General features: G+C 40.9%; 1 protein-coding gene across 5 annotated transcripts in view; it reads right to left on the bottom strand.

The window, feature by feature from the left end:
• cadm3 (cell adhesion molecule 3) overlaps positions 1 to 23,171 on the bottom strand; it is a 121,160-nt gene that overhangs the window by 5,724 nt on the left and 92,265 nt on the right. The window contains exons 5-10 of one of the 5 annotated variants that reach the window (XM_085377755.1): positions 17,729 to 17,899; positions 17,072 to 17,162; positions 6,487 to 6,659; positions 5,682 to 5,828; positions 5,234 to 5,254; positions 1,043 to 1,168 (exon numbers count right to left, since the gene is read on the bottom strand). In XM_085377755.1, the coding sequence (XP_085233881.1) occupies positions 1,043 to 1,168; positions 5,234 to 5,254; positions 5,682 to 5,828; positions 6,487 to 6,659; positions 17,072 to 17,162; positions 17,729 to 17,899 (729 nt within the window). Of the gene's footprint in view, positions 1 to 1,042; positions 1,169 to 4,139; positions 4,238 to 4,495; positions 5,255 to 5,681; positions 5,829 to 6,486; positions 6,660 to 17,071; positions 17,163 to 17,728; positions 17,900 to 23,171 lie in introns of those variants that run through there. The other 4 variants (XM_085377754.1, XM_085377751.1, XM_085377752.1 and 1 more) reach the window with 4 other exon arrangements.

Below are 23,171 nucleotides of genomic sequence, written 5' to 3'. Positions count from 1 at the left end.
ATGTTAGCTAGAAAGCAGAGAAAAAGTGATTGTGTGAATGGGTAAGAATGGGTGAATGCTCAGGTAGAGCAGAGAAGTGCTATTTAAGAACCAGTTTATTACTATTACCGTTTTAATATGATGTTGGTGCCTGTTTTAAAATAATGTTAGGTCATCATAAGTCTGTTGAATCAAAGGTAGTTAGGTAAATAACCCCATCACCTATAAGGCTTTTACTTCTTACACAAATTTAAATGTAAAGGTCTGAGTGTTATTAGCTTTTTATTGCATGTACTGGTAGTTTACGTCTAATGAATAGGATAACTAGCATTGTGCCCACTATACTCATCACAAATTAGAAACCATATCCATTTGCTGACAAACAATTGCCTGAAACAGTCAGAGGTAATTGGTAGTGAAGGGAAACGGACATCATTCCTAGTAGATCTGGCACTTGTAAACAACAGCCAGCAGGCAGTCGCTTTCAATATTCTACCAGCTTGAAGCACCTAACTCAGGGATTGAATCTGGTTGAGTGGTGGTGGAGTTTGTTTTAATCAACCACCCCACCTGGGTACTGAAACAGGTCTTTATTGCCTCTGAACTTTGCATTACAGTATTTACTGTTTCCGTCCTAAAATTGGACTGAACGCATTATTTTAAATTCCAAATAAAAGTTGGTGATGTAACGAAAAGAAAAGGCTGGTGACACATCGCCGATGACAGGCAGTCTAATTTAAAAAGGGGGGTTATGTGAACCAAAATGTTTTAAAAAGAAATAAACATTCTCTTTGTGTGAGTCATTCATCTTCTTATTCTGATTTGAGCATAAATAAATTCATTAATTCCAAGTTTTAAGCTTATAACTCACATATACTGTAGGTGTAACTGCATTTGCATTTCTTTGTGTTCCTTCATTTGTATGCATATTTGCAGGTGCGAGATCCAGTCTTGGAGCTCATGTATCCATATTTATGCAAGTGTATCTCTGTGTATACTCGTGCACGCATGAATGAGTGTGCGTCCGTGTGTTCATGAGTCCGTGTTTGTGGGAGGCAGTGACCTTTGTGTCTGATGAGGTATCTGCCGAGGACGATGAGGAGGCAAAGCAAGATAAAGACGATGACAGCCACTACCCCTCCGATCACGGCGTGGTCCACCCCCGAAGTCGTCGACATGGCTGTGGGGTCTTAAGAAAAGGTCGAGCAGTGTGGAAGAAAGAAGAAGAAAGGGGGGAAGGGGAAAAAAAGAGAAGGCATGATAAAGAAAAAGAGAAAAAAAAGCAAGAGAAAATGAGGTAGAAGCAGCGAGAAATAAGGGGAGAGCATGACAGAGAGACAGAGATGGAGGACAGAGGGGGAGACGAGGGGGTGGAGGAATATTGGTGGAAACGGATGATGAAAGGCGGTAGAAATAAAGAGAGTGAGAGAGAGAATAATGGGGAGAGTGACAGAGAGAATACAGAGTGAAATGACAAGAACAGGGGAGCAGAGAAGACTTGTCAATATATAAAACCCACTGAGGCAAAGTTTCAGAAGACAAAGACAGGGATGTGAAAAAGCCAGGCGAAAGAAAGAAGGCCACTGAGTCACCTTAAAAATTGTTTGCAGTCTACAAACCAAGTACCAATCACTTCGTGGGAACCTTGCGGGAACACACACAGACTCTTGATGTTGGCTGAAATCCTGACCCCTTCAGCCGTGGTGATTTCACTGTGACTGATTGATTTTATGCTCCTCTTTGAATTAAAATGTTCGGTCTTGAGAAATCCAAGGCAATGCACCAAACTGTACCAGAGTCCCAAACCTCCAGGGGCTCCCAAAGCCCCAGATTCTGCTTTTAGGATGATTTGATTAAGTATACATTTATCTAGCAGATTCATTCAATCACGGAGGATTTAGAATGAATATGTTTCATATACTCTAGCACATTTCAGAACTTCTTGTTGTTAATTTTAAATCATTGACATTCCATCAAACAAGTAATGAGTAAGAGTTCTTCATAACTTACTACAGTTTAAAATGATTGTCATGTATTGCAGGATAGTAACACTTAGCTTTTTAATGATTTAAAAGCTGTATTATGAATATATGTTTAAAAAAATATATACAAGTTGAAATTGCAGTGCAACCAGAAAATGCAGCAGATAATTTATTTGTTGCATCTTTTGAAGTTTATGATTCTTCAGTTTAGTTTTAATCCAGTACTTTGTGCAGTATTTGCCTCTGTATTTCCTTTTTTTCCCTCCTGTGTCAAGTTTATTCTTATGTCTGTGTTTCCCTGTTTAGTTGTTTTTACCCATTTAGTGTTTTGCTCTGCTAGCTAGTTGTGTCTTGTATTTAGTTTTATTCCCTCCGTGAGTGTTTTATATTGTCTGCACCCGCGTCTTGTTTCTGTCCAGCTGTGTCTAATCCCCATCAGCCCTCATTGTGAGCTAATATAATCCTATCATTCCTTTGTCCAGTGTCACAGAGTCCGTTTACCCTCCCAGTCTGTTTTCTGCCAGTCTGTTATTCCTGCTTCCTTCTGGATTTCTGTTACTTTGATCATGAACTTTATTGCTGGACTGCGTATTTTCATTTTACTTTTTCTGTGTCTACATATCGGTATCTGAATCCTGAGTTTCCTTCTCTCCACAGGAGTCTGCAAGCTCTGCAGACTCATTACACATAAATAGATTTCCCTAACCATTATGTGTAGTTATCTATGAGTCCTTACTAAGATAATATGACACAACAGTTTAAAAATAATCTTGTTTTTTATTGATTGCTTATGCTCTACACGACTCTGCTTGGATCAGCTTGTTGTTGTGTTTGTGGTGTTCCAAACAAATGCTGCCACCAGGGAAGTTGCAGGCCACCTTCAGATAGACAAACTATGCAACATCAACACCTAGAGATGAAGGCTGCTTCTCACGTCTCTTCTTTATTTTGTTAATCTTCATTTATTGGCCGTTATAACAGCTGACACCATCAAATCAGCAAATAGCTCAGCCAAGTCACGCTGTACATGACATAAAAGAAGTGTCATAAAAATACAGGAAAGACCTAACGGTAGCACTTTAGGATAATGTCACACTATTAAGCATTTGCAAGATATTATAAAGGTATTAGCAAGTGCTTAATTCATCATTCATATAACATTACTCCTCGTTAGTATGCCATTTATAAACACAAATATGTTTGTCCATCTGTTACACCAGTAACACCTATCATTGCTACTACATAACAGCTAGTAACAATGATAATCATGATCATAGTCATAAGTATTTATCTGTATCTTTTAAACGTCAAACTAAGGAGGAGTAATGCTATATAAATGATGGATTAAGCGCGTGCTAACGCCATAATAATGTTCATAATTATAAAAGTGCTAACAACTTAACAAAAATTTCATTTATGTAGCGTCTACACTTCAACACAATTATTTCAGAACAGTTTTTCATTTTTCTTTTTTTCTTGACTTGGGTAAGTTTCTGAATAATGTTCAGTTGACTTTAAGAGAAGACATCCTTTTCTCTTCTTTAAAGTGTTTTTTTTTCTGTTTGTTTGTTTGTTATGTTTTGAAGAGATGAAGGTTTTTCAGCCAACAACAGAAAATTTTGAGTTCCTCTTGTTGCCTCAAATCAGCCACTTAATCAACTTACTCTTCAGAAGAGAAAGCGATCTAAGTGGAAATAACACAATACATCAATCATTTCGCCTGGCTTTTTAGAACTGATCAGACACTGGGTGTTCATTATTTGAAAGTCACTTAGGCAGGAACAACTGAAATGCAGCGTGTCTTGAATGAATGAATGAATGAATGAATGAATGCTTTATTGGCCATATGCAGGTTGCCCCACAGAGGAATAGGACCCCCCCCCCGACTTACACACACAACAACAAGACATCACATGGGAATACAGTCGGAGACCGACAGCGTTGGGAGAATAACACCGAAAAAATTACACAACATTGGGAAAAGTACAAGAGGAAAAAAGAGACCTCTTCACACGCTGGGCAACCTATGGGAGGACAGCATGAGAACAGGAAACAAAAAAAAACTCCTCTGCACAGAGAGCACATTAATGTCCACATCACAACATCAGAGCACATGACAAGCCACAGGGGATGGATAGGGGGGTGGGGGGTGATTCGAAGGAACACAGCAGTCGTCCTGCACCATGCTATCATTTCAGCGCGGCACGCAGACCCGCTGCCTTCCCCCGCAGGTGTCCTTCATGGGATGGGAAGAATAGTCATCACACAGTCGTTATCTTATACCAAAAAACACAAAAAACACACCTTAAAAAGATATTAGAGGAATAAAAAGGAACGATTTTGGAGAGGCTGTTTTTTTTACCTGGCAATCAGCAAGTTAAAACAATGTGGAGGACAAGCTATTTTTCTTTACACTCAATTGGATTGCAGAACAGAGACACTAAAGCACAGCAATAGCTACTGTCAACCAGAAATAAAACTGAAAGTGAACATGGAAGAAAAGAACATTTTACAACCAGCTGGGTCACCAAAGGATGTAGTGAAGGGCCTTTTTGTAGGAGAAATATATTTCAGCCAATTGGAGACGTGAAGGGCCTGACAGTGGTGAACCAGAGGCCAGCTCTAGACAAGAGAATGGGAGAAAAGAGGAAAAGGGGAAAGCGGAGGGTAGGACTCTGTACGTCGATCAGAATAACACACAAACACAGAGAGTCGGGCACACACTCTGGTTGGCCAGCGTGGAGGTGAGAGAGGGGCATGCTGACGAGGCGAGACTGAGAATGAGCCCATAAATCCTGCTGTCAGCATCAAAGGAAAGCAGACAAGACCCAAGAACACCTCGAAGCCTGACCCCCCTCCCTCCTTGGTACGCGCACATACACACACACACACACACACAGAGAAACACACACAGAGGAAGTGGAACACTGTGTAAATGACTTGTACCACTTAAGGGGTCATGCTAGTCTGTGTGTCTTTGGGAGATAGAAGTGAGTGTGGATGTGAGTGTGTGCAGCACGTGGGAATGGTGGGTACTTGTGTCTGGAGCCAGTCTGTGTATGTATGGGCAACAACAAAGCATTATGTGGGCAGAGTATAAAATATTCATCCCTCTACTCACAAGTTCAAAGTGTCGCCAGACTACTTTTTCCCCCCAGAATCAGAGACAGTCAAAAACAAAACTACAAAGAGTCAGGCAGACAGACAGGTGGACGAAAAGTTGGAACGACAGAAAACAAAAAGACCACAGGTGACTGGTGGAAAAGTTATACCTGTAATGTTGCGTGCTTCATCTTCAGAAGTGGATGGGTGGATGGATTGTTGAATGTATGGATGGAGGGAGGGATGGTTGGTGGTTAGGTAAGTGGAGGAATGTTTGTTAAGGAAGAGATTTGGGGTTCAGGATAATCAACGGGAGGAAAGAGGAAGACAAGAAAAAAATGTGAAACAGCTGTGACACAGCCAAACAAATGCCATTTTTTCCTTTATGGAGTGCTCTGTCATTTCCTTTGTTGCCACGCTTTTTTCTGTGTTTGCGTGTGTGCGCGCATGTAACACAAGGTCAGAATATTTTTGACTGCTACACAATTCAAGATCAATTTTTGGTACAGCGGGAAAACATAAGAAAGCTTCAAACGTTTTGGATTTTCTCGGTTATATTAAGATTCTCGCATCTCTTTGCTTACAGGTGTGTGTGCGTAAGTGTGTAACTGGTTTTACCTGTGAAAGTGTTAACTCCATTCAGCTGGACTGAAACTGGGGGCGTAAGGGAGGAGGCAGGGGATGAGTAGGCGGGAGTGGCAGTGATGCTAGAAGAGCTGGTGGAAGGAGGAGTTGGGGATGAAGTGGGGTGGGGGGAAGAGGAGTCTGGAGAGAATGGCAGGTTGGGGAAGAGAGCGTTGGAGAGGGTCATGGTGGAGGATTCAGAGATGGTGGTTGACACATCAGTTGATGAAGGGGAGGAGTTTGAGGAAGAGGAGGTGGTGAAGGGGTCAGTAGTGGAAAAGGGGTCAGAGTAAATGGAATCAGAGCCAGAGCCGAAGAAGCTGTCGGTAGGAGAGGAAGATGGGAGGGAGGAAGAGGGGGTGAAAGATGAAGAACCAAGTGAGGGAACTGTGACTTTTGGGGAGTCTGGGTCCATGGGATCTTTGAGGAGGTCGAGAAAAAAAATGAAGCGCAGCAGGAGAAAAAAACGGGTGAGCAAAGCGCAAAAACGACCACGAATTGAATGAACGGGTCACATAAAAGCAAAGGGAGAGAAGCGCAAGAAATGAACGAAAGCGGTTGGATGGTTGTGGTCAGGCGCGGTTGGATGAGAAAAAAACAAAAAGAAAAAACAAAGACAGGAGGAAAGAAACAAAAGAAAATCAGAAGAGAAAAAAGATGGAAGTACAAGCAAAGCCACAACAAACAAAAGAAGGAATAAAAAAATGTGATGAAGAAAGAAAACATCCCAGAGTCCCTCTCCTTCCTCTTTCTGTCACCACACATCCCTTTTTTCCCTCTTTTTGCTTTTTCTCCTTACCTTGCACCAAGAGTGTGTACTCCCCCTCGCTGCTTCCAATGCCGTTGTCAGCGTGGCACACGTAGACGCCATTATCTGATTTGTTGAGCATCGAGAAATGCAGGACAGCACCATCAGGTTTGGCCTGTAAGGGGAGCCCTCCATCTTTCTTGTCCCATGTGTAGATAGTGGGCCTGGCAGACAGAGAGAATGAGAGACCTCAGCTGAAACATATACAGTCTGAACAATCAAAAGATTCTACAGTGATGGGAGAGGGGAGCTGTGACAAGTGCTTCAGGAGAAAGAAAAAAAGGTTGAGCGAGACAGGCGAAAAGAAGGAAGGGTCAAAGGAGCGGGGAAACTGGGAGGAATAAAGACAGAAAAAGAAAAGATAAAAGCAGGAGAGCAGAGCAGAGGAGACACGAGGAGAAACAGGAGGAGAAAAAAGGAGGGATAGGGAAGTTGTTGCAGGAGACAGCAAAGTAGATGAATAAAAAAGAAAGATGGAAAAAATAATGGCACGGCTTGAAGAAGAAAGGCGCTTAAAAGCGACAGAAAGAGAAGAAGACAACAGAGTGAAGATCAGCATTTCAAATCAGGCTGCGCTAAAAAATCCATTCTGCATAACAGATTGTGAACGAGAGAGATAGCGAGACGAGCTTTGATAAAAGAATCAATTATGTAAATGTGCAAGTCCTTAAGCACTGTACAGTAATTAGGATGACGGGGAGTCTGAATCGGGCACAGACCTGAATATACTGGACTGATTAATCACTCTTGGAAATGTGAAAAAACTCCTAGCGACACCTAAAGGTGCGATCCGTAACTTCATGGCTTTGGCCAGGTTGGCATTCGTACGCTAACTGTAAATGGCAGGAATAATGAGCCTCTTTGAATAAGCTACTTCAAACCAGTATTTAAAACCTAGCTGGATGAGTCGCAGCTGTAAAGGAGTAACTCTGTTGGTCTTTGCTGCTGGGTAAAATTCTCCAAATGGCTGAAAGCTAATGAAAAACACAGTCTGCTCCCTTGACACTTCCTGCGGAGATAACGCTTGGAAAGACCAAGTGTCAAAGTTTCGAGTATGCTTCATTTTAGGCAAAGAAATCCTAACAACCCTGAAGGGAAAGCCTTTCAGTGCCCCGAGGCAAATAAAAGATGATTATTCAACCATAAAATGTTTAAAAATCAGCATGTCGTTTCAGTGCATTGTGTGGTTACCTGCAATAAAATGTAATCTTCTGTTGTTTTACACCGCTTCCAAATGCTTGATAATGTGCAATTAACCGAACAATTAACTCCACATTTACAGGCTGTGACTCGTGTAGTAATATTAAACATAATGCTCGATATACGTTTACGTACAGCGGGGCAGCTTAAGTGGAGAAAGCGGATTGGTGAGATCACGATAATGATCTGATAATTCCCAGCATGCAGGTCTAAACTCTGCGCTTTATTCTTGGCTGTGAGCCCCGCTTAGGTGGAAAGTTTTCAATTAGCACACATGCATTAGTAAACACTGTACAAAAGTCATGATACGCTTGAAGACATTCCTTATTGCAATTATGGGTACTTTGGAGCTGCATACGCCTCCCTCTCCCAGTTGTAATCATTATCACTGAGAAGAATGAGCTTTTGGGTATTTCTGCTAAATTATTAATATAAGATTTGTTAAATTAAGCTAATTTATAAAATCTTTGTAATTCAAGAGTTATTTCAACCGAACATATCATGTCAACAGATAATGGTATTTTTACAATTAGAGATTATAAATGGATAAGCCTTGTGATTTTTTTATGTTGTTTTTATTTTTGATTAAATCCCAGAGACTACACTGTTACTCTCGCTCTTTCCAACCCACTCTGTGGCGCTCAGTCCCAAGGTCACTGTTTCCTGCAGAATATAGACAGCCTTGAAGCTGCTCTAATTACCTTTTTTGTATTAACAATGGGTGAAATGATTATGCTACTAATTTTTTTTTTCTGTTTTCATCAGACAGACAAATTCAGCAGTTGAAGCTTGCAAAGATTTGGAGGATTTAGATGCTAAAGAGCCACAGCCGACCCTTTGGGAGTTTTTAGAGACTAAATCAGCAAAGGTAAAAGAACATCGCTCAGCAGACGGGGCATACAGACTCAACTTACAAATGAATGGCAATGTTGCTCTGTGTGTGCATGTGTATAAATAAACTTCTGTTTGACAACCTGTTTGCTGTAGAAACACAACAGCAGTATTTAACTTACAGCCAGTGGGCCAAACTGGGCCCACCACAGGCTGCCGGCTGGTGCACTTATTCATTAAATCAAATTTACTAAAGAGGCTCCAGCTACGTTTAATGTTGTTTGAACTCCTTCAGTTGTAACCAAAGCATTTGTAACTAATTCAGATAATAAATAAAGTAAAATATGTGCTTTATCCGTATCCACAGGCATCATATCTATGCTTCCATGAAATTAATGCAGTTTAAAAGTCACTAAATCTGAAAATAAAATTGATGACTTGGAGGCCTTTTAATCATTATTCACTCTTTATTTATTTAGTGCTGTTAAGATAATTAACTGGACCCTGATTTCCTGTCATTTAAAAAAAATTACCCCCAGGCAAAGAAGTGTATGGAAAGGTCCTCAAGGCTGAGTATACCTGCCAGCAATGTGGCTGTATGTTAGTGACAAACAGTGCGCTGCAAATGCTACTCCTCATGTCTTTATACTTTCCTTCCAAGCAGACTTTCTTGTATTTTTTAAAGTGGTCTTAGGCAATAGCTCTCGAGGCATTTTGATCTTTTACGGTTTTTCTGCTTTTTCTACTCACTCTCAACTCAGTTGTTGTACCTGATCTTTTTCAGAGGAAGTTTGGGAATTACAAATCTGTTAATGTAGAATTTCCAGATTATCTGTACTTTACTTGAGTATTTTTTTTTACGTTTACTAAATTTTTTAAACAAATATCGGTACTTTCTACTCTTTAGATTTTCAAAACAGACTTGTTACTTTCGGTTTAACACATTTGAAGGGAGTTTTTATTCCATGTCACTGCGGGCCTTCAAACATTAAACACATAAAAGACAATCCTAATAGCATATCAATCACCAGGGGTTATTGCATTAAAAAAAAGATGAAAGAGGCAAAACCATACAAGCTATGCATAATTTATATTGCCAGTCAAGTTTTTTCTTTGAACAAGTGGAGATGTTTTTAAGTTGTGTTCGCAGTACTTCAGTACTTCTAGCTAACCCTACAGAAGAAGAGCAAGTACAAAGGCAGTAACATTTTTTGAGTGGCAGGTAATTTCAAATGTAACGTTATTATCAGCTCAACAAATATCAGCAAGCGCACAAAGTGTGCAGTTTGTCGCACAGTGTGTCTGCCTGCTAAGGGTCCAGCTGCTGTTCTTCACAGGGAGAGAAAAGAGTGCAAAATAACTTCACTCAAACAAACAGAGTTATACTAACTGTGTGTTATTGGCAGGTTGCATAGTGGATGTGGTGTTCCTGGTTATAGTTAGGTTACATGAAGGATAGCAGAGATTAATATGAATTTTAGCTGATGACACTTAATTCACTGAATTCCACCTTCATACCAACTTTATACTGGTATAAAGACAGAATAAACAATGTCGGTGTAGAGGATAGGAATCAGCCAAGATAGGACTGCTTGCATCTTTTTGAATACAGTTGTGTAACTCCACAAAGGTCAGCAGGAGCACAGATCAGCTCATCACAGCCTATACTAAAAGAATCTACTGGAGCCCACAATATAAATTATTGTAAGCTATTATTCTTTTCCCCACTGTGAGCCACTACACCTGAATAAAATTTAGACTAAAGTAAAGTTTATATTCCTGTTTGCTAACATTATTTTATTACATTAATATAGCACAAGGTTCAGTTGCACAAAAATAGCTGATAGAGAGGTCCTAAAAATGACTTTTTACTTTCTTGCTCTGAGTACATTTCAGAGCCTGTACTTTTTCACCTTTACTTGAGTAAATAATTTAAATCAGTATAGAATATCTGTACTTTTGCCACTTCTGATGAACCGGTGTCTACGCATAGCAAACAACAAAAGAAACTATTTTCAATCTTCATGCATTTAACTACTAGCAGCCTGTTGCACAAACAGCAGGCTGCCTCATTTAATATAAAATAAAATGCCAATGATAACACATTGTGATTACCATGAAATAGTACTTTTGCAACAGTAAGGTGATTTTCAAAGAGTTCCATCCATCCATCCATCCATCCATTCGCTTCCGCTTATCCTTTTCAGGGTCGCGGGGGGCGCTGGAGCCTATCCCAGCTGTCATAGGGCGAAAGGCGGGGTACACCCTGGACAGGTCGCCAGTCTGTCGCAGGGCTAACACACAGGGACAGACAACCATTCACACTCACATTCACTCGCACATTCACACCTAGTGACAATTTGGATTAATCAATTAACCTATCCCCACAAGCTGCATGTCTTTGGACGGTGGGAGGAAGCCGGAGTACCCGGAGGGAACCCACGCAAACACGGGGAGAACATGCAAACTCCACACAGAAAGACCCCGGCCTGATGGAGGAATTGAACTCAGGACCTTCTTGCTGTGCGGCAACAGTGCTTAACTTAAAACCTGGCACATCTCTGCAGCGTGTCCTTTAAAAATTTTGAGAAACTGCACAAGTATAGGACAAATGAAGAGGTCGCAGTGCAAAAAGATACCTGCAGCAGATGAACATTATGTAAAAGTCACATCTTTAAAAAATAGGAAAAAATCCAGCGAAGACCTGACACAGGACCAGAAAGATGCATCTAGTCCTTAAGCTGATTCCTGTTTGCCGAAGCCACGTCAAAAATGTTCTCGAAATGATATTGGCAAATGAATGTGCTAAGTTACACAAAAAACTGGACTGAAAATCTGTGAAAAACATGCCTGGATTTGGATCCAAATGAGAAATTTTTAGTTGAAATTTTTGTCATGATGCACAGTCATGAAATGTCAGGAAAGAGGTACAACAGTGAGTCCCCACAGCCATCTGTAAAAAACACTGTCGTAGTTTGGAGCTGCACTTCAGACTGTGGTGTTGGGGATCTTGTCAAAATTGATGGAATTATGAAAGCAGAAAAGATTTTGATCCACCATGCAATACCATCTGGAAAGCATCTGATTGGCAACAACCTCATTTTTCAGCATGACAATGATCCCAAACACACTGCCAACATAGTAAAAGCAAACCTGGATAAAAACAAACAAACAATGGAACAGTATCAGTCATGGATTGAGTCTCCCAAGGGCTCAGCATTATTGAAGCAGTGTGGGATCATCTTGACAGAGTATCGAACAAAACACAGCCAACATCCAAATAAGAGCTCGAATGTCCTTCCAGAAGCCTGGAGAAACTATTTCTTGAGACTACTTGAATAAATTACAAGAAAGTGTGCCTGAGAGAGTCTATGTAGAAGAATAGAGGTGGTCATACCAAATATTGACTTTCAAGCTGATTAGAATTATAGTATGAGCTTTGTTTTTGCCTTGCTTACTGCATTTCCATCTATGTTTGCATGTCTAAATAAACTGCTGCACCTATTTCCCATTTTCCTAGCAACATATAAAGAAATAAGATGTGGATCAAGACTTTTGCACAGTACTGTAAGCTATATTACGCTTTGGCTACAAATATTTGGTCTTTTTAAGAAAACTGAACTACAGGACATGGACGGCCTTGTCCGTTAACAAGCCACAGGTTAGTAATCTTGTAACGTGTCACCTGCTGTTTTCTAAACATAGCCACAACCTTGCAGACTTAAGGAAGCTTGCAAGCATTAGGTCAAGGTTATGTCAGGCTTTTAAGCTGTAAACATGTTAAGTGAAAAGTCTGGGGAGAGATTAACTCAGTTATGTGACTTGAAGAATAGAAATGTAAAGCGATTGTGAGCACTACCCCGTGTTCCTGATCAAATAAATGGGAACTATAATAGAATGTAGCGCACAAATCCTTTTCTCTTCTATTAGAAAGTTCTTGCCGCTGGGTGTCAAGGAAACACAATATAGAATTTGATACGCTGTTATTCTTTTGAACCTGACAGGATGTGACCACAGAGAGAAAAGTGTGTATCCTGGAATAGAGTGTGACATTCATTGAGTTTGATTGGGGCGGGCGGTTAAAAAGGAGGACAGGGAGCTGAGTGGCTGGGTGTGTCGGAGGAAAGGTGTTGTTGCAGTGATTGGGTTTTGACTGACAGCTGCAGGGGCAACCTGTATCTGACTCGATTGGACACTAGCTCATCCACAAGCAGCGGTGCACATAACTGAGCACACTCCCCTCTCTCTCCCTCACACACACACACTCTTGTTTGCGCTCCCCCTTTCTGTCTTAGTCATTCTCTGCTTGTCACCATATCTTTCTGTCTCCCCTCTGCCCACGCTTTTCTCCGCTTACCTCTCCCCTCCTGTCAGTTTGTTTTCCTTTCCTCTCTACCTTTATTTTCTTTGCCTCTTTTTTTCTCTCTTCACTTCTTCTGTGTGTGTTTTTTCCACTGCCACTCAGCAGTCATTCTTATCTAAAGCCTCTCCATGTACTCCATGTAAATTTTTACAGTGGGTGATCCCAATAGGAGCACCCTGAACGTTTGCCCTGTCAAAGCCATTTCAAAGTAGACACTGCAGTAGGGCTGGGCCATATTATACCGTTCACGGTAATACCGGTATAATGTTAGGCAACGATAGGAAAATGAAATATCGCGATAGAATATGAGTAAAACGCGCATGCGCAGTGCCTTTGTTTTCATACGCACATGGCCGATTGTTGAGTGAAACAGATGAACCAGAATTGGTTTGTAAAAATGGTGCAACTTCCGTGATGTGGAACTGGTTTGGTGTTTGTCCGTCAGATACACGACAAAGCACATTTTTTTGCAGAACATGCAAGCGGCCATCGTTATTGTCGTATTTGTCGGACTAAGATGCCCTTAAATCTGGGAGTAATCTGGGTCCTAAACTCCGTATACTTCAGGTCAAACGAACACTGCAGCATCACTAAGAGTTAAAAACTGTCTAAATTCTTTCATCTTTAATAAAACGATCAGCATTGCTGCTTTACCAGGTGTAACTATGAAGTTTAACTTCCAGGCATCCATGAAAACAAAATGTATTACATTTAACGGAGTTAGAAGCTAGCAGGAAGCTAGCGGAAGTTAGCTCGCTAGTTTCGCTAGTTACCTAAGCATGATATAGCATGTTCTGACTGAGATATTTCTGAAAAAAATCAAACGTACAGCTCTGCTATCACTTCCAACATAAATGAAGACAGAAAACTAAACAGCAGTGACGTTTGTAGGGTTACTGAAGTTGGGCTAGCTGGTATATAATGATGTGCTACGTGATCGCTAGCGACACAGCTATGTTAGCATAACATAAACAGTGAAGCTGGAGGACGAACACTAACACTTTTCCACTTATAAAAGTTAACGTTAAGGTTCCTCATGGTTAGAGACAAATGCAATCGCATGGCAGGATGCTGTAAAAGGACCAATCTTCAGTCAGGAGAACAACTGAGATAATCCGTCCACAATACGAGGTTAGTCATTAGTATACTGCAACAACATGGGAATAGAGCCGCTGCCAGAGAATTCAACATTAATGAATCAATGGTACAGAATTGGAGGAAGCAAGAAGAATGAGTTTAATAAAGTTTGATTTATCTGACTGCTTTGTTTCGCTTAATGTGCCTTATAATCCCGTGCACCTTATGGTCCGAAAAATACGTACTGCACACTGCAGTTTAATGTTGCAAAGCACCTCTTTTTAACTTCAGTGGATATTATACATGGTTATGCTCAGGATATGTCAGCCCATTTCTACTGGAAATGCCTTTTGGTTAAACTTTCAGCAAGGAATTTGCATTTGCACTGTTACATTTTTATAAAGCTTTAATGTACATAAAAACCAGCTTCTTGTTTAAGTGAAAATAAATGGAAGGTTGTCTTTTTGCGCTAGTAATGTTGTGGAGTTGTATTTTGTCTCGCATCAATTATATCGTCAGTTATATCGTTATCGCAAATTTTCAAATATATATCGTGATAAATATTTTTGGCCATATCGCCCTGCTCTACACTGCAGATCCATTTATTATAACAGAACAAGACTATTCCTTATGCAGAACAAACATGATTCAGTGGACGGTTGAAATGTTTCCCAAACAAATGGATTTCTAGCATTGGTGGTCCCCTGACTGTGGCACACTCTCCATGCCTTGCTTCCATGCTGCCTATAATTTATCCACAACCATGCTGCCTGTTACAGCACGTACATGCAATGACAGTCACCTCCTCCTCCCCCGCCCCCTGTGCATTCCACCTGCCAATCAAACTTACCAGCTAGTCTTCTTCCTAGCCACTCCTGTGATGAGCTGACAGGGAAAGAGAATGAGTAGGGAAGGGATGACAGCAGAGTAGAGCGGGAGGGAGAGTGAGGAGGGGAGGGATGGGGGGTTTAGAGGGAAAAGGTGTGAGGAGAGATAGATGAGAGTTATAGGAAAGGACGAAGTTAGGAGGAGGAGGTGGAGGAGGAGGAGGAGACCAAAGGGTGGAGGCATGACAAGGCGGAGAGGCGCGAACGAGCTATGAGTGACAAGGCGGCAGAGAGATACGTGATGATGGAAGGATGGAAGGAGGAAGAAGAGGGAGAAGAACTACAGATCGATGGAGATTCATCTATAATGCAGAAAGGCCAGGGGAAAGTGCATTTGTGTGGGCAGGATTTAAGACGCGGCTTGCAGTTTGTTTCTGTGTGCATGCGGGTATCAGAAAAAACATGTACACGCTGTATCAGTGAACACACCAGAGCTTGTTTGAGCAGATTTTTGTTTTTGTCCGTGTGTGCTCGCACACAAGTCCTGTTTGAACAAGAGACCATTTGCACAAGAAGGCATCAGAAACCGAACATGTTAATTTTTGATTGCTTACAAGTGTTTCTGTGTGTGTGTGTACTTACTGTGACTGCTGTTACCCGCATAATTAGTGTGAGTGTGCGTGTGCTTTTTTTATTATACGATTGTGTACCTATGCTGTGTGACCTGACACCTTTACAGTGAGAAAATGTGACAGTATTTACACGCGTGTCTGTTTCATTGTATGTTGCTCTAAAATGCCTCAAAATTCGATTGAGGTCCTCCACACAACCAGGGTGAGAGCTTCGATTACAGTAAAGCCAGCCTGAACTGTTCATTACAGGCAGGGCTCCCATCCATATATCTTACAGTAAAACAGGCCAAAGTGCTATATAAGAGGCAGCATTTATCTGAATGTGGTCATGAACTCGGGTTTACTAGACAGGAATCATGTCAAGCAATTGCACTTACTTCAGAAAAGCTACAGGCACTCCACAAAAGGCATATAAACCCTGAATTAACTGTCAAGAAAAAAAAATGGTAGCACATGTTGAAATTTTAGAAAATATTTCTGCTTTAATGATCATTGCAAGCAGGAAGAGGTGCAAGGAATGCGACTTAAAAAGTATTTTTTGACATCAAATACAATGACATCTCGCACCAAGAGTAAAAGCTGATGTCTCTTAACCATGACCACTAATGATTCTATAACCAATCGTAGCACTGTTACGTCTTTATTTAGTCCATTTTAGCCTGCCTTTTTTATTAATCCTTTATTTATCCAGGCAAAAAAATCTCATTGAGATTAAAAATCTCATTTCCAAGAGAGACCTGGCATCATGGCTTTTAAAGCCCACAAAGTAGAGATCAGAGTAACACTTACGCAACTTTAATACCAGGGTGGAAGTGTGAAGCTAAGTGGTTGCAACACCTTTAACTTTGGGTTTTTGTTTGTCAGCGACTGATCATATTAGTTTTAAAAGCTTTTCGGTAACTACAACAATAGGTGAATCCATTAGTGTCGACATTCAGCGGTGATCCTGCTGTCTTCAGTTCAGTAAGAGTGAATTCAGCCTGTTGCTCGGTCTAACCTGTCAGGATCAGTTGAGCACAAAACTAGCAATTATTAGCGTTGCATAGAGAGATGGTAGTTCAGCATCCTGTTATGTTGGACTGAATTATTAGTTACTGATAGTTAAACCTTGAAAAAAAAAGGTGCAACTTGATTGCTTTACCGCTCATTCAGCGGGATTCTTCGGTTCTAAAAGAGTCACTGTGATTGTCGTTTTTGTGATGTTTTTGTGTCTTTCACAATCATTTTTTTCTTTGTTCTGTGACACACTGTGAATCACAGCTCAGCATACAAGAGCGCCATCAGTCACAAGTGGGAGGAGCTTTACTGCCAATTCAGTCAATGACAAGGTTCACTCACTCCAGTCATTTAAAAATATTTCAGCTGTGAATCATTGAGTTTGGGCAAAGAGGAGAGCCTTGGTTTTCTCGCAAGCTGCTGGAAAATGCTGAAACATGACCATGACATTATGTGCTACATAGTTAAACCAGATATAGGATATTGTTTGGGATAGTATCTTTTTTATTCACTTTTTAAAATATTGTTGTTCTGACTAATAATTGTGCCTCGAACGGGGTACGTGTGACTGGGTGCAAGTGGTGTCTAGACTCCGGCTAAATCAGAGAGCACTGTATGTGTTTAAGCACTGAGGAATCTGTTTGTCTTACTCGGGGTTGCCGTTGCCGACACACCGAAGAGAAAACTTCTCCCCCTCTCTAGGCAGAGTGCTCTCAGGGTGTATCATCACGTTCGGGGAATCTGTAAGTGTACGACAGACACACCCACAAATATACACAGAGACACAAATTAAAGTTATATAACAGAAGACTTGTAACCGTGCGAATATGCACAATCCCATTCATCCCCATCTCCATCTCCTCCCATCTGCATCCTGTAGGCGTCACCATCTCTCTGCCTCCCACTATGACATAACCCCTTACACAACATCACTTTCCACCGGCGATGCTGTACTGTCATATTTCCCACAGGGTGGCAGCAGTGACACAGACTCCATAACTCCAATTATAGTTTCATTTTAGATGATAACCCTCTCTCCTTATTCACTGTGACTCAACTCTGGCTAAGTGCACCAGCAGAGGAAGGTGAATTTCCTGTGTGGTCATGATTACAGGCAGCTAATGTGGAATTATTGGAGCAAAGATCAAACCGAAAAAGGGGAAAATGGGCTTATACTGCCCAATAAAAGAAAAGGTCAGGATAGAAATAAAGAAACAGAGCAGTCTGAGGTTTTCCACTGCTTCTCACCCATCCCCGAGTAGCTTCTGTACCTGCCTTCCTTCCCCCCAATTTCCCAGTTGACTTACACAACACCCGCAGAGCCTGCTCGCTCCTCTTGTCCCCCGGAGAAAGAGAGGGGTGGTTGACGGCGCAGGTGATGAGCGTGTTGTCATCGCTGGCGCTCACCTCCAGGGTGAGCTCGCTGCTCACGTTGTACGTGGGGTTGCCATCAACAGTCTCCACCACCTGTGGACCGCCTGAGGTGAAGAGAACAAGAAGAATACGGTTAGGAGGAGAGCGCCTGCATCTCAACCTGGCACTGGTACAGTAGTCTTGAACAAAAAATTCACACAACTCACAAGCTATGACACAGAAAAGGACTTTGCACTGTAATTAGGATGTGGCGGTTTCATGTGCAGAACGACAATGACCCCCATTTGTTCCCATTAAATGAAAAATGCTTTTGCAGTTACCTTGTGCCCTCGGGTGTTTTGTTCTGCGATGTATCATTTTGTTCCGCATACACTGTATGTCTGACAATCCATTTCAAACCATATTTTAGCAATGTGAGAAAATATCATTGTTTTCTCTCGTCATCATCATTTCTTTTCCCTGCTGACTCATTCAGCAATGCATAAATCATTCTGTCCAATAAGACTTCACATCACAGAGAATCTTTGTGTTCAAAATAATTAGCTTACGGTACCTTAACCAGAGCAGGCATTAGTGAGTCGACAGAAAATTACTCAACAACACTTATAATTGATCCATATTTTAAGTGATTAATCAAGCCAAATCATTGCACATGTTCTTCTTTGTCAATAATAGGATGTCAATCGAAGACATCTTCTTTCCACTGTTTGAAAATAGTCTTATAATTGTTAACTGCAGCACCACATTTGTTCCATTTTGCAATCAACTACTGTGGTTGTGGTTGAATTTCCTCAAACTCATCCATTGACAGTTGAACACATGGAAACTGTTTCTTCTGGCAACACTTCTTTTAAATTCTCATGTAATCAAAACACATCTCAAAGCTTTGTATCTATCCTCACATGTGTTTTCTGTAAGGGTAAAACTTGCACAATGGCAGCTCCAAATTTCAGCTCTCTTCAGCACCCACAGCCACTGCAATGTAACATCAGTAAACTGCACACAGCACTCTCATGTTTACTAACCAGGCCAGTCTGTGATGTTTCATGCTGAAGGACACCAAAGGGACAAGAGAGGCTAAAGATCTAATGCTGCTAAGTCCAGCTTTCTTTGGACTCGCTTGCTCGCTGTTGCTTAGGAGACGGATTGCATTGCATATGATTTGATCCATCACTGTAGACAGACAAGCAACTGTACTGAAGCAAAGAATTTATCCTGGCAAATAAAGAGCATCTGCAACATCTTCCACACAATCTGTTGAAGCTCTATTTCTCAATTTAAAATGATGAAACAGGTCAGATATTATAGAAAAACTTTAAAGTAACAATATGCTCCAATTTGCATATACTGTAGAAACATTTCAAAAGCTGTTATACTTCTTTCCTTTAAATTCATGGAAGCTGCCACGAAAAACTGTGCTGAAGAAGAAGTGGGCAGACGTGCCTGCGCCTGAGCGAGCAACAGCAGCATCGCTGCAGTCATAGTATGAAAGCATAAACACAGTTGAGTTGTTGTCAGCCAGAAATCGCATTCTATTGTAAGAAGAGATATCAAACTGGGTGGTCAGACCGTGAAAGTGGTTGGTGAATCTGGGAAAGTGGACCAGAACCTTATCATTTACTCCTGCATGGGTTGACGCACACACTCACACATGCACGCACAAGCATGGGCACATGTAGGTCAAGCTCATGAATAACATATACACAGCGGAGACAGATAGTGGCAGGAAAGAGGATTGAAAAACACACACCTGTTTTTTTTTTGTTTTGTTTTTTTCCCCCACTGTCTCACACTTTCTCTCAAAACCTCAGATATTATAGACACCTCCCTCTCTTCTCCTTCCTCCCCCAGAGACCTCTTCAAATACCACTGAATCTAATGACATCTCTCTTTTTATTACCATGACCAGTCCTCTGACCCACAGAGAAAATTAGTTTACTTTCCAGGTGCATTTCAATAATCGTATGCCACTCTAAGGAGTCACTTTCTGTCTCTCTCACTATCTTCTCTCTCTCTCAATCCACACACAAATACAGGCAGTATATTGCCTTTATTAAAGACCACAGATCTCCAAAACCAGACTTGGGAATGGTGAAGCCCTATTTGTTTACTCCTTGACTCTTGTGTACATTATTTTTGAATTTGTGCAATTGAGTTTTAATACGGTTTTTGTGCCCAAGGGGTCATGGTACCGATTCAACATATTCATTAAGGAAAAAACAAGATGCAGTCAGTTTAAGTGCTTTTTCCCTAGACAGCTGTGATGCACATTTGCCCATAATTCACATTTCCTCAGTTCATTATTAGATAATCAGTGCAGATTTGCATGTCAGCTGCTGCAAGCAGAGCAATAACCAAATCAGACTGGAAAATAGCAAAATATTTTGCTACATTGGATTATGCATCAGCTAGCATATTCTAAAGGGTCAGTTTACCAAGAACCTGAAAATGGCTATAATTATTTAATAGTTAAAACACTTTGTTCATCCCTTTGAATTCAAGTCTTGGTTGTTTTATTTCAGAGTGATTGTAGCAACATACAGAGACACTCTGAAGTCTTTTTAACTGTAACACATAAGCATATCCATGCAGATCAATTTGTTTTGTCCCCTTGGTCTGTGATATTCATCTTGAGGACTCCTGTCTCCATCCATATAATGTGAACTTTAATAGAATCTGGTGCACACAGCATTAGAGAGCGAATCTAAAAAGAACAAAAAATTCTCCGCAGAAACAAGGTCCTCGTTACTGTTTCTCCAATTAAAGTGGTTCATAGTGGAATAACTAGGATGTTATTTCTGGAAACATAGGTCATTGTTAAATTTTTTAAATATTTTACTTCTGACTGCTGTGGGCATGAAACTCTATTCATCATCACCGAACTGAAGATGAGACAGAAATCTTCAGACAAACTCAAAACCTGAACAAGATAATGGATATAATATGTACTGAAAGCTGCTATAATGAGTACTTTTTCTATTAACAATGGCCTACATGACTCTGTGATTGGGGTGGATTCTAGCAGGGAAGTCTCTCCCACAATCTGGGAAGCATTCAAAGCTTATCTGGGGTGGGGTGCCTGTAACTCAGGCTGTAGCCAAATATCATCAGGAAACGTACCCAACTCCAAGTTGCACTCCAATGTATTCACTGGAGTGTGAATGTTAGATAGAAAGCACTTAAGCATAGAAAAAAAAAGTAGTTGTATGAATGGGTGTGAATGGATGAATGACGCAAGTTGTAGAAAGTAGAGTAGAAAAGCACTGTATAAGAACCAGTCCATCTATCTTGGAGAGCAACTGGTCAACATGGGAGAGTAATCTGTTGCTATAGTTTACCTGAGCATTATGGCTATTGTGAGTACCAGTGTTGGTCAAGTTACTTGAAAAAAGTAATCAGTAACTAATTACTGATTACTTCCCCAAAAAAGTAATCCGGTTACTTTACTGATTACTTATTTTCAAAAGTAATTAATTACTTAGTTACTTGGTTACTTTTTAAACACACGATTTACAACCAGAATAGATACTAAAGCGATAGCTCTATCAGCCCAATTCTACTTTTTCTGCATAATCCATCATACAAAATGTAATCAAATGGAAAAGTCTCGTTTTTTTAAACTTGTTTTATCAGTTTTAATCTTTTAACTTTATGCATCAAGCAAAAATTTAATTATATGCACCATTCTCTGACTTGAAGAAATTAGCTTAACATTTAAACCTATTTTCTGCACATTCCAGCACATAAAATAAAATATTTTTTGTGTTTACACTCAGTCTTTCAAATAGATGCAAGTAAAACACAGCAGAAAATAAATAAAATCAAAGACTAGCGGTCCTGTTGCTCTATTTTCACCTGTAAAGCAGGAGTGGGGTAGGCGGAGATGTGCTCTGGTGCAGGTGTGCCGCAGCGGTAGGGATGGGTATCGTTTAGGTACTTTTGAAACAGTGCCGGTGCTTAAACAGTGCTCGAACCGGTACTTAAACAATGGAAAACACAAACTTTGTCCTGAAACCTCTCATGTTTAGCTGTTTTTTTGTAAAAAGATAACAATGTTAGTCTTCTTTGCAGCTATAGGGCATATATAGTATCACTCTTGGCTGGAAGCAGTGCTTAAACAATGGACAAACACAAACTTTGTCCAAAAACCTCTCATGTTTACCTCTTTTCCACTTTTCCTTTGGTCATTTTAGCCTTTTTTGGCCAGGGTGAAGGGAGTATCTGCGCATTTCTCGGCTTTTAACAAAATGCTATATGTCGCCAGGTGTTTCATCAGATTCGAGGTGTTACCTCGTGTTACCTCCTTTGCACAGCATCACAGTATCAGCTTAAAGCACTTGTTGCAGGCTGCTGAGTTTGCATCTTTTCCTGTGAAGTACAGCCAGACTTTGACCGCTTCGCCTTGGCACCAGATACCGGTACCCATTCCTACGCAGCGGTCAGTTGAAGAATCCGCAAGTTTCTCTGTGAATTTCCCATTACGTCGTTGCGCACTCGGAGCATGTTTAGGGGTTTTTTTTCGGTGTAAAAAGAAGTTTTCTTCCCACGCACAACGGACGCTAATGTTTTTGTCACTTTTTATGGAATCAAACTCAAAGTAAGGTCAGTACTTCCACGCTTTAAACGCTGCATGCTCATACTCTCTCCCGCACTCGATATATGATCCATTGTTGATCTGCACACAGCTGTTGTCACAAACTGTTAGTTGTAGGCCTGAGAGTGTGTGTAATTGTTTAGAGAGAAAGGAATTTATGGACACTGGGGGTCTGCCTGCCATAGAAGGCGACAGGAAGCTACAGTTGGGGGTTGCTGATGCTGATGCTTGTACCTTTAATAAAACTCATAATTGTTATAAACTTAGAAGTAGGTTTGTAGGAGACTCTCCACCTTATCTGTAAATGTAAGACAACAAGAGGCCAATGGCCCAGTGGATGCAGAGTGGGAGTCTCAGTGTTTGTAATATGTTAACTCTGTTTTCTATGTTGTGTAGAGGAATTTGGTGTAGCTTGGGTGAGGAGATTACATTTATGACCGGCAGGAAGTCACGTACACAGAGACACACACACAGTGCTTTGACTGTTATGACGCACCCACACCCACATGCACACTCACTCACGTGCACTCACATAGACACACGGGTACGCGCACACACAGGCACTCACGTGCTCGTGCATACACACAGAGACACAGAGTTTGCAGCACACCGTGGGGGTTTTATGACGGGGTCGCGTCTATAAAGCTGACTGTAACAAACAAAGGAGTGGAAGATTTGCAGAGGGACACCGGCCTTGCACATCTCCCCTTCTAGAAGATGCATGCTTAAATGAAGATGAATGAAGATGAATAAAGGTTTTGTGAAAAAGGACTACTGAGTTC

This window comes from Diplotaxodon limnothrissa, linkage group LG18 (assembly GCF_057381915.1).
Source record: "Diplotaxodon limnothrissa isolate DT_005_m linkage group LG18, D_limnothrissa_male_GT1.1, whole genome shotgun sequence".
Lineage (NCBI taxonomy): Eukaryota > Metazoa > Chordata > Actinopteri > Cichliformes > Cichlidae > Diplotaxodon > Diplotaxodon limnothrissa.
The sequence above is the reverse complement of the archived record's forward strand: the minus strand, read 5'-3'. Positions and strand labels throughout refer to the sequence as shown.